This window comes from Myxocyprinus asiaticus, chromosome 5, assembly GCF_019703515.2.
Source record: "Myxocyprinus asiaticus isolate MX2 ecotype Aquarium Trade chromosome 5, UBuf_Myxa_2, whole genome shotgun sequence".
In the NCBI taxonomy this organism is placed as follows: Eukaryota; Metazoa; Chordata; class Actinopteri; order Cypriniformes; family Catostomidae; genus Myxocyprinus; species Myxocyprinus asiaticus.
In genome coordinates, this window is record NC_059348.1 from 9,744,800 (window position 1) to 9,756,958 (window position 12,159).

The 12,159-nt window shown below is 37.5% G+C and overlaps 2 protein-coding genes across 3 annotated transcripts in view; one reads left to right on the forward strand and one right to left on the reverse strand.

The window, feature by feature from the left end:
- LOC127440893 (gastrula zinc finger protein XlCGF49.1-like) overlaps nucleotides 1–11,666 on the forward strand; it is a 28,046-nt gene extending 16,380 nt beyond the window's left edge. Inside the window, exons 1-2 of one of the 2 annotated variants that reach the window (XM_051697982.1) lie at nucleotides 7,689–9,854; nucleotides 10,743–11,666. In XM_051697982.1, coding sequence (XP_051553942.1) covers nucleotides 9,761–9,854; nucleotides 10,743–11,482 — 834 coding nt within the window. In that variant the 5' untranslated portion in view covers nucleotides 7,689–9,760 and the 3' untranslated portion in view covers nucleotides 11,483–11,666. Of the gene's footprint in view, nucleotides 1–7,688; nucleotides 9,855–10,742 lie in introns of those variants that run through there. The other variant, XM_051697983.1, reaches the window with a different exon arrangement.
- LOC127440908 (gastrula zinc finger protein XlCGF49.1-like) lies at nucleotides 89–6,624 on the reverse strand. Its single transcript, XM_051698006.1, has 2 exons — nucleotides 6,096–6,624; nucleotides 89–3,664 (listed from the first exon to the last, which is right to left on the reverse strand). The coding sequence occupies exons 1-2, from the start codon at nucleotides 6,184–6,186 to the stop codon at nucleotides 3,153–3,155; spliced, it is 603 nt and encodes a 200-aa protein (XP_051553966.1). The 5' UTR covers nucleotides 6,187–6,624; the 3' UTR covers nucleotides 89–3,152.
- Nucleotides 11,667–12,159: the final 493 nt, after the last annotated feature.

The following is a 12,159-nucleotide window of genomic DNA, read 5'->3' on the forward strand; positions in this document are numbered from 1 at the left end:
CCACAAGACAGATAAACACAAAATCATAAAATCGGAATCAGTTATATAAATTTACCCCCCCCCCCCACCCCTGACACAAACACACACTACAGTGGTCATTTACAATTATAACATAAAAATAACTTTTTTTTTAAACATAAAAAAATATACTTTCAAAAAACAAGAATGCACATACACATCAAACTAAAAAATTTAAATCCCTCTCCACTGCCCCTCCCTGAGAACCCTTCAAAAAAGCCAAATATCCACCCCACTTCCTATTAAACAAATCCCATTTTCCCAACCTTCTAAAAAAATAGCTTCCTCAAGTGCTGCCACCCCGCCCATCTCCCCGCACCACTCCCGAAACGAGGGTGCCCCAGCCATCTTCCTCCCCCTAAGAATAATTTGTCTGCCAACCATCACTCCGGCTAGGATCCAACTTTTTAAGTGGCAATCCCCAAAATTGATGACCACCCCATCATCTATGATGCAGAGTCTGGGGCAAAAAGAAAATTGTGTCCAATACATCACACATAAATCTCTGAACCCTCAACCAAAATTCTTGTATCTTAACACATCCCCAAAAAACATGGGTTGTGTACCCGTTTTCTGATTGGCATCGCCAGCACGTGGGTTTGTCTTTAAGATCAAGTCTATACAACCTAGAGGATGTCCAGTATAATCGATGCAAAATCTTAAATTGCATCAGACGCACCCTTGAATCTCTAGATGCAGACTTGATGTTTTTTTAGAATCCTAGCCCACATTCCCTCCTCCAATACCAAGTTTAAATCTCTCTCCCATAATCTCTTGAGATTAGTTGAAGCTCCGTCCCCCAGACCCTGAATTAACAGGGAGTAATACACTGATGCCTCATGACCTTTTCCAAAAGCAGTAATCACCACTTTTAGAGTATCTGCCACTTTAGGAGGGTGTATACAACTCCCAAAAATAGTACAGAGCAGGTGGCGCAGCTGAAAACACCTAAAGAACTGAGATCTGGGAATCCTGAAATGTTGGACCATATTTTCAAAAGATTTCAATACTCCATTCTCATATAGCTCACAGAGTGTAGTAACCCCCCTCCCAATCCACTCTGTCCAGCAAAAAATATAAGACTTTTTAAGGACCCGTGGTACCCTGATATATAAAATTTACATTCATATAGTTTTCACGGATCATTCCACTGAAAAGTCACATCCTTATATATGCAAAGTATTTCAAAACAACCTTCGTATAAACTAAAAACCACAGGTGAGAAAGTGTTCTCTTTTACTGCCCCCAAGTAATGGAATGCTCTTCCCCTTGCTGTCCGAAATACCCCCACTCTGGACTGTTTTAAGAAATTATTGAAAACCCACCTTTTTAATATTGCTTTTACCGGCTAGTAAAATGTTTCGTTTGAAACACTGACACAGCGTGCCAAACGGCATAAATAAAGGCTCCCCACGGCACTTTGAAGAAAGAACAAACATGGTAGCCAAGCTGCAGGGTAGTTCAAAACACAATTTCAAATACAAATGACTTGTTAAATAACAGCAATTCCAAACTGACTTATTGAGCCCAAAACCTTTTAGCCCTCAGAAACTCTCACATGGTAAAGACTTGCAAGGGAAGAGGGCATAGGGATGGTCACTTCCAAATGGAACGCACCCTGTCGTTCTTGACCGAAAAACAAATGTTATTATCCATTATAATGTCAAATCTGCATGTCTATAGCTTTACTAAAAGACGAGTATGCATGAGTTTGTAGTTTCTGCAACACTTGCGCCAACGTTTCAATGTTTTCAAAACAGCTTTCCGAAGACGCCCCTCTTATGCCATTGATGAAACAAAGAGATAGTTCCGCCTCCATCTCATGCCATCGGTTGAGCAATGTTGTTGGGTAGGGTCTAAACAGGTTGACCAAAACAAAGGAATGTTTTATAGCGCCGCAGAGACAGTGTTTACAGTTTTCGATAAAAGTAACCTCTGAATGGATTACAGTTGTCTCTGCATATTCCGCTGGGATAGGAGAAAGTATTTTAACACAGAAAAAGGTACATCAGCTTTAAGGGTTAAACATGTATACATTACCAAACATTCATAAATAGGACACGCATACTTGTTCTTTCACAATTACAATAATCCATGACCATGAAAAAGGCATAAGGAAGGCATCAGACTCTCTAGTAACGGTGTATAGGAAGCTTTTGACATCTATGCGGCACAGTAATAAAACACTTCTTAAATTGAAGTGCATTTAGCAAACTGGTCTCAAAGAAAGTGGGGAATTTACTGTCGCATGTTCTTGATGTCATCACAGGTTTCTTTAGAGGTTACCCTGGCAACTTTTTCAGAAAAATGAAAAGAAAGCATAAAGATGTAATCTGATAAATATTTGCAAGGTATAACAATGTGCTTTTCTATTTTTTATCTTTATTGACTATGTTCTACCCACCTGCCTGCAAAGCGTTTAGGTCTACCAGCGTTAACATAGACCATACGCTAGCATGTGAACATGATTTTTTGATGCCTATATTCAGTTCTAGAAAATAACACCAACTATATCTTTCCACAACCTATCGTCCATGCCAAACACTTCTGCTGAAAAAAAAGACATTCATGAAGAAACTATTATAAAAATAAAATAAAAAATCAATGAAACATGTAACCTCAACTTTTTTGAAGGAAAAGGAGGGATGAGTTGAAAAAAATTTTTTGCTCCATTTCATCTCTGGTAATTTCATACTATTCAGTCAGAACAGTGTACACTACATGTTAGAGAACTTAGCTTATACGATATAGTAATAAATGGCATTGTTATTAATATACACTATTTAACTATAATAACTAGTACATGTCTATACTAGACTGATTATTGCTATTAGTTATGATTGAGGTTTTTTTCCCATTATGAATTCTTCGGTGCTTTTACAATACTTGAACTCAAGTAAAGGATTTCCCACACTCTGAGCGCACAGTAACTTTCTCACTAGTATGTATTGTCTGGTGCCTTTTTAAACGATGCAGATTTATAAAAATTTTTCCACAAAGAGGGCACAAGTAAGGCTTCCTATTTGCAGGAATGTTCAGGTGTGTTTTATGAACCGTTTGTACTGCAGAGCACCGATGAGTTTTGAGACTGCTTCCCTGTATGAAACTCTTCCACACTGATGGCACGGGAAAGCTTATTCTCCAGTATGAATTTGCGTGTGCAAATTAAACCTTCCTTTACGCATGAAACTCTTCCCACAATGATGGCACGTGAAAGGCTTTTCTCCAGTATGAAGATGCATGTGCACATTAAGGTTTACTTTCTGTGTGAAACTCTTTCCACACAGATGGCAAGTGTAAGGTTTCTCTCCAGTGTGAGTTCGCATATGCATACTAAGGTTTCCTTGAAACGTGAAACCCTTTCCACACTGACGACAAGTGTGAGGCTTCTCTCCAGTATGACTTCTCATGTGAATATCCCGGTTTACTTTTTGAATGAAACTCATTCCACACTGGTGGCATGTAAAAGGTTTCTCTCCAGTGTGAATTCGCACATGCATAGTAAGGTGTCCATGATATTTAAAACCCTTTCCACACTGATTGCATGTGTAACGCTTTTCCCTGGTGCGAATTCTTATGGGATTCTGACCGTGATCATGCTTCCGCTCTTCATTCAGTTCTTGACTTTCCACTTTCACCTTTATGTCTAGAGAGAAAACAACAAATTGTTGAAATTAACTTCAAGAGGGATAAGTATGAAATGACAGGATATAAAAAATAATCAACCTTGAGAATACAGAATGCTATGTTACAGATATGTACACATTGATGAAAAACGAAAATTCAAAGAAGAATGGATGAGATTTGTATATCCAATAAAAATACTAGTAAGTTTTGAAAAAAGAAAAAACCAATCTCATTAAAGAAAACTGATGATATTGTGATGTGAAATCCTCATGGAACACTGAATTGTCAGTGCTGTTAATACCGTATTATTTATGACTGCCCTGATGGTTAATTTCTCACATCAAACAAATACACCCCAACATTCAATTGAAATACTGCATAATTTGCTACCATTTTCATTTTTTTTGAGCCCGTACTTAAAAAGAGGGGCATAAGTATATGTTTGGCCAATGAAATAGCAAGCGCTCAAGACAGAGATGACTTGCTATTTGACGTTACATCTAGGTTGTAAAGCCTTGCTTTATCATTTCAGTGTTTTGAGAAGATCATCCTGCTGCAAAACATATGTTTTGTAAGGACACACCGTTCATCCATGCCCATGAAGAGACCACGCCCTTAGTTGAGTGTACTTTAACCCCAGTTGGGCACCCTGTGAATCATAAGCCAGGGCGATCGCAACAACGATCCAGTGAGAAAGTCTTTGGTGCATCCTCCATAGCACACAAAGAGCTGGTCAGATTTGATCAGAATTGGCGGGTGCGGTCAACGTATGTGTGTAGCGCTCGCAAAGGGCATAACAAATGCAAGGACTGTTCCTCATCCGAATTAAATGAAGGAAGGAAAAAGGCTTGAAGGTGAACCACCTGCGCTCTGAAGGTTGTGGTTAGAACCTTAGGCACATAGCCTTTCCTGGGTTTGACAATGGTTTTTGAAAGACCCGAACCAAACTCCAGACATGAATTGTCAACTGAATAATGAGCTGAATAAGGCACGTGCCAGGATTTTGTCAGTTCGTTATTAACTTCCGGGAAGAACGGGGCAGATCTGCGGAATGCAGTCGCTTGACAGCATCCGGACTGCGAGAACAAGGAGAGATTTTACAGGTTCCTCTGGAGGAGACCACTCGAGACCGAGCTCTTCATCCGCCCTTGAAAGGACGTGAAGCATCTCATTGACAGTGGTGCCTGCATGCTCCTCGTCCTCACTGGGGGATGGGGGGCAACGTCCTCCATTGACCACTCGCCAGATGCAGCGAGAGACATCTCATCATCCCACCATCAGAACCGCCGAACGCAACGAGATTTATCGTCACACACATAATGTATCGGCAAAGAAGCAGTATATGAAGATTGAGGGGCTCACGGGGCGTGTGCCGGCATGAGATCAACCTCAAAGTCATCCTGTTCGACCTCGCGGCCCCGCTGTACCTCCTCGTGTGATCCCTCGGGAGTCACAGAAGAGGCAGGTGGAAGGGCGTGGATGGCTGAATCATGCCTCAGAACGAGGGCGATTCGCGAGCGAAGCGTCTTGAGACTCATCCCCTCACAGTGAGGGCAGTCTGTCTCTATGAGGGCTGTCTCTGCGTGGGTGCTGCCCAGACAGTGAATGCAGCTCTCATGCTTATCTGACAGCGGGATGTGTCCCCATTTTTTGGTGTCACCATTTTACCCTCTGCTTGGCTGATTTTGGTCCCACTCTATCCCAGATAGATCATTTTCACTTTAATGAACAGTACTTTTTGTTAAGTTTTACAAGTAGAGGAAAGGAACTGTTTTGCAAATGTCCTGAAAGTAATAATAATAATAATAATACAATCAAACAATGTTTCATGATTCAGGCATTGTTCTGAGTTTTTTGAGTTTAGAATCATGAATTCAGTACTGTAAATCAAACCAAATCCTTATGCCCTTTTTTTATTTTAATAAAATACAGGAAATAACATTTTGTTTTTATCCGTTAACTGCTTAATCGAAGAACTAACTGAAGATTAATCGATTATCAAAACAATCGTTAGTTGCAGCCCTAGTGAGGAGGTCAGGAGATACCTGTAATTGTATAACTCGAGTCTTAAGGAATATAAAGACATTTTTATGGGTCTAAACTCCTGAAGAGAAATAGTCCAGTGTGTCACAGCAGTTGTACCACGCATGCGCTGAACGCCTGTGTATGCGCACAGTCAGGTGTAGTATATTTTGACAGGCTCGCGTTCGACTGTACGCAGATGCTGAGAGTTTGCGTCAAACTTGAAGTACACTTTGGGGTTTAGGATTATGGTGGGGCAGGATTGGGGCATCTACTGCCTGCCAGGAACAACCCATGGCCCCTGTGTACAATGGGTGCGTGTGGCGAAAGCTCATAGCCGAGACAAAGTCCTGTATGGTAGATACCAGCGACAGCCTAACATTCATGTCATCAGCAGTCATTGTGAAGAATCAAAAATAAATACCAACCTATTTGTTCCTCGATATCTTCAGTTTTTACTCTGCATTGTTTTTGATCAATCATGTCTTCACTTTCACTCTCTTCTTTAATAAAGTACATCTTTACAACAGGATGTCACGCAGATCCACAGCCAATGTTTGTATGGAAACAAGTCTTGGAAACGTGCAAAGATGGTTAAAGTTTATAATAAGCCACTATATCCACAAAGCGTCCAAAGAAAAGGATTCTTCTTCTGAAGTTTAATCACGTTTGGCAAAACAGCTTCGGTGCTTTACTGCCTCCAACTGGACAGGATTGTGCGAGCGTCGAAGGAAGGGAGAAAAAAAAACCTACAAATAATTCGTTATTAATATAGGCTTCTGAAATTAACCCTTGTGCGACCTTCGGGACATTTTTGTCTTTTTCATTTCTGTTTTTTCGATCATTTTGGCTGTTAATACCAACGGCATAAATTTTCCCAAAGGTGTGTATTTTGGAGGGAAACATCTGTAATTCACTGTTCACAAAATAGTTACACTCTGGACCTTCAGGACAAAATTGTCCCCATTGAAACCCATTAAAACTGCAATATTTAATCCCAGTGCCATTAAAGCATAAAATCATGAATTCTAGGACATTATGCTTTCATCCAGGAGCCCTGGCTTCAAAATTGTAATTTTTTATATTTTCCACCAGATGGCGCCATGTTTCCTCATGTTTAGCCTATGGAGCAAATACATGCTTTTCCCCTGTTTTCTGTTTGCTGTATTACAGAGCACTGCAGGCCAATTTAATAAATGATGCAGATAAAATTGTGTGGGTGTGTTGGTATGGATTTCAGAGTGTGTTTTGTATGCGTGTATTGAGTAATTTGTGTGTGTGTGTAAAAAACAACAGTGGCATTATGTAAACAAACTGGCATTTAAAGGGTTAAAATCCTGAACATGAATGAATATTTGGTAGTTATGATCAGGACTGATGTTTGTTAAAAAAATCTAAGTCATTGAAAGTGGAAAATAATATTATATATAATATTATTATGGCAGTTTTTTTGCCACTGACATTTTTGTCCTCTAAGGACCTCTGAGTAACTTTTTTTAAACTGACACACAAGGGTTTAGAAATTGAATGTAATATACTATATGGTATTTAATTCGACCCACTGGTGATTTATCCTAAAAACATTTTGTTTCATTGTAGATATTTCTATTGTCATGCATTAGTCAATTCAGTTGAATGGAATTTTGTTATGAAATTGAAATGCATAAATCTTAAAGTTTGAGTGCAGTTTGGAAATATTCTGCACAGCAATGTAGGCTTACGTAATTCCCTATCGATGAATTACATCTTTTTTTATATATACTTTATTGTGTCTATACATTCAATACATTTCTCATTACATTGCAGATTCCATTTACATTCTTTTTCTCTAGACACAATTATTTCTCATTCACTTTTTTTTTTTTTTTTTTTTTTTTTTTTGTGGTAGCAATTTTCTCCCACCACCCATACATTATTCAGCAAATAAAATAATGACAATAATTAAATAAATTACTCCTAATCAATAATAAATACATATAACCTTAGAAGTTTAAAGAAGAAAAAAAGGGGACAAGTTTAAAAATTATTCCAAGAAAATGGTTCTTAAAAATTTGATAATATTAAAGAAATATGGTACATAGAATTTGACACAAAATAACAGATTGTTAATGGGATCAGAGTTTTAAAGGACATACAACCACACAATCTCCATTTTGGAAAGAATATGCTTGGAAAAGCAATATGAGATATTTTATATCACCGGAAATATCATCTAAGTATAAACAATCTAAGGTGTTGGAGAGAGTGTAGTTCAGTGCTAACCACATGTCTTTTATTCTTGTAAAAAGTTAAAAATATTCTGGAAAGGAGTCATAATAAAAAAGAATATTCAATATATCAAATACAATGAAAGCATGAAACAGTTTTGAGTATATGTCCTGAAGTTCTTAACAGAGAAGAGTTGTATTTGTTTAGAACATGGGTGTAGATTTGGCTTGAACTTTGAGGGGGTTGCAACATAAAGCATTTACATGTTTCCATTGATCATGGTATAAATATTGGATGGGTTGTACTTGCTTGTTTTGATTATTGGTTGTACTTGCTTGTAGATTCCATCCCCCCTGGAATCTACGCCCCTGGTTTAGAATGTTTTCTTAAGAATTATAGCACTTAAACAAATACCGCTTCTTAGCCTTTTCTGTGTATAGTTACAGCCAATTTTACAACTTAATTACCATGACGATGTAATATCAACAAGCTGTTTGTATTAAAAAAAAAAGAAAAAAAAAGAAAAGAAAATGTTTGTGAATGCGAAAATGTACGTAAGAATGGCTAATGAGAATTTTCACAAAATCAAATAGTTTTGTTCGTGTTTCGTGAATACCAATGCACCCATTTACAGATTCAAGCCACTCCCACAGCAATTCACCAATAAATGCAGTGACTCAAACTAAGAAAACCCCCTTTTTCCATCCCCTTAATACAGTTACAGGGAATGATTTACAAACCTTTCAAAGTCATATTGTTAATAATTTGGCTTAGTGCTAATCCTACTGCTCTTGTTGTTGCTATTAAAACTAGTGTTTCATTCAAAGATTCCCATGTCTATCTTAAATTAATTTTTACTCCAAAAATAAAAAATAAAAAATAAAAATACAAATTAAAGGGTTGTTGTTTTCCATCTGAATCACTCGTTTTGGTAGTTTTTACATTGCGTCTTGAGACCAGAAACAGAAAACAGGCAATTCGAATCATCAGGGCGCCGACCAGTGATTGCAAACGAAAACGGTGAACTGCCAATTTTACAACTTGGTTACCATGACGATGTAATGTCAAACCTAAAACAACTGTAAAAATTACATTTTAAACAACTTTACAGCTCAAATATTACACCAGTTTTAACAGAAGAATTAATGTAAGTGATTTTATTCAATTATGAACTTCACGTTTCAGCCTTTAAACCCTCCAAAACTTGGCCCCATTCACTTCCATTGTAAGTGCCTCACTGTAACCTCGATTTTTTACTTTTTTTTAAAGATAGGGAGGGACTAGTCGAAATAAATTTTTGTGGTAATCAACATTATGCAACAAATGCTGTCGATTGAGCTTAACTTGTATTGAACCCAGAATATTCCTTTAAACCACGTTAAGCGTTTTACACGACAAACTGTTCAGAATGTCCCCTCCGAGTTGCTGTTGTTTACGTCATGCAAACATGGCGGTGCTCAGGGAGATTTGCAGTTATGATAAACATTTACTTTAAACAAATAAAATGCACCAATGACTAAAATAAATTAAACACAATTTCCCCATTATATTATGTTTAGCACACGTTTGCCGAAACGTAAAGCGGTAAGCGATTATCTCTGCTGATACCCATAAAGTTGTAAAAACATCTACTGGCATTGTTGTTTTGTTTGTTTGTACATTATTCGAGTATCGGACAATAGACCGCCGCATGATTGAAACCCGGATCAAGCAGAAATATCCAGCATCCCACACTGAATAACACAGGTTAACAACAGAAGTTTGGATTCATGGCGATAAATGCAGCTGATAGTATTCTCATCATCCTAAACGAAGACTTGTTTCAAGACGAACAGGAATAACTCCAGGTGTTTCAACTGAGATCTGCGGGATAAAACATTGTAAAATGATGTTTATTAAAGAAGAGAGTGAGGACATGAGTTATCCAGAATCATGCAGTTCAAATGTCATGAAAAATGAAGATACTGAGGAACAAAGAGGTTGGTGTCCATTCTTCATTACTTATTATTGTCTTTTAATAACATTAAAGTTCTTAAAGAAATAGTTCACCCAAATGAAAATTATCCCATCATTTACTCACCCTCCTGTCATCCCAGATGTGTATGACTTTCTTTCATCTGCAGAACACAAATGAAGATTTTTAGAAGAATATCTCAGCTCTGTAGGTCCATACAATGCAAGTGAATGGTGACCAAACATTTGCAGCTCCAAAAATATGATAAAATCAGCATAAAAGTAATCCATATGACTTGCAGTGGTTAAATCTATATCTTCAGAAGTGATATGTTAGGTGTGGGTGAGAAACAGATCAATATTTAAGTCCTTTTTTACTATAAATCTCCACTTTCACTTTCCTAAGCGCTCTTCTCTCCTTAGAGTTCTTTTGCTTTTGGCGATTCACGTTCTTTGTGCATATCGCCACCTAGTGGGCCGGGAAAAGAATTTATAGCAAAAACAGGACTTAAGTATTGATCTCTTTCTCACCCACACCTATCATATCACTTCTGAAGACATGGATTAAAACATGAGTCCTATGGATTTCTTCTATGATGCCTTTAAATGCTTTTTCTGTGAACTTAAGGAGCTGAAATATTCTTCTAAAAATCATAATTTGTGTTCTGCAGAAGAAAGAAAGTCACACACATCTGGGATGGCATGAGGATGAGTAAATGATGAGAGAATTTTCATTTTTGAGTGAACTATCCCTTTAAACCTTGCAGCTTGGATCACACTTAAAAAGATCATATTTAAAATAGATACTTAACACCTGTAGCTTTCTGCTATAAAATTTGGGATCCGTTTTATTTTCTTAATTTTAATATTTGTTCTATGAAATGAATGATGACCATTTTGTGCTTTCATTTTAGATCTGATGGATGTGAAAGAGGAAAGTCAAGAACTGAATGACGTGGAAGAGAAGCGCCATCCAGATCAGACACAAAACTCTTTTAGTGGCTCACACACTAAAAGTATTTTCTCACTAAAAAGAACTCAAAGAACAAGAGGCAAAAATTCTTTCATCTGTCATCAGTGTGGGAATGCTTTTACATGTAGAGCAAGTCTTACTAAGCACATAAGAATTCACACTGGCGAGAAGCCCTTCACATGCCATCAGTGTGGGAAGAGTTTCAGAGAGGCGTGTAGTCTCAAAAATCATCTGTCTGTGCACTCTGGAGAAAAGTCATTTAGCTGTGATCAGTGCGGCAAAACATTTTTTTCAGCATCAGTCTTAAGAAAACACCTGAAAGTTCATGCAAATAAGAGGCCTTTGTGTTCTATTTGTGGAAAGAGTTTTACATTTCTGCACAATTTAAAACGGCACCTGATATTGCATACTGGTGTGAAAGATCACGTGTGCTCTGAGTGTGGGAAGGCCTTTTACAAAGCGTATGACTTAGAATGTCACCATAGAGTCCATACTGGAGAAAAACCTTACAGGTGTTCACACTGTGAAAAGACTTTTGCTCATTCAGGAAACCTAAAAAAACACGAGAAAGTGCATACTGGAGAGAAGCCGTACCACTGCGCTTCATGTGGGAAGAGTTTCACCCAATCAAGTAATCTACGGGCTCATAGAAGAAATAATTGTCCAGGTTTGTCACAGTGAGCAAAGGTAATCTTTATTTGCCTGGCAAATTGGGATGAAATTTAGAAAAAAACAAGATAGGATTTCTCTGAAAAGAACAATTACAATTAAGTGGGTGAATCACTGTCATTGTATGTAAGTGGAAGAAGGACGTTTGTACTTATTTGTGAAATAAAACTATTGTTGTTGATGCTGTGAAATGAAACACATTTTGTATGAATTTTTTCTTCTATTGCAATACTTTGCTTTAAAAAAAAAAAGATGTCTTCCAGAAGTAAACACAAACATCAAACAGACTTCTGGGTGAGACTTTCAATGGGGCCAACTTTTGAGTATCACAACGAGACGTGAACAATACGTGTAAACATGATTTTAGTGTGATAAAACTGCATACTAACATTTTCTGTGTAAAGTATCCAATATCAATATCCAATTTTACAACTTTGTTGCCATGACAACGTAACACGGTAAACCCCAAACCCCTAAAACGACTGTAAAACAAGGATTTAAACAACTTTAAAGCTCAAATAGTAGACACATTTTAACAGAAGATTTAAAGTGCTTTTATAAAATTTTAAGCTTCACATTTCTGCCTTTAAACCCTCCAAAAATTGGCCACATTCACTTCCATTGTAAGTGCTTCACTGTAACCTCGATTTTTATTCTCTTGATGTTGTAATTCTCTGTTTGCCATGTGA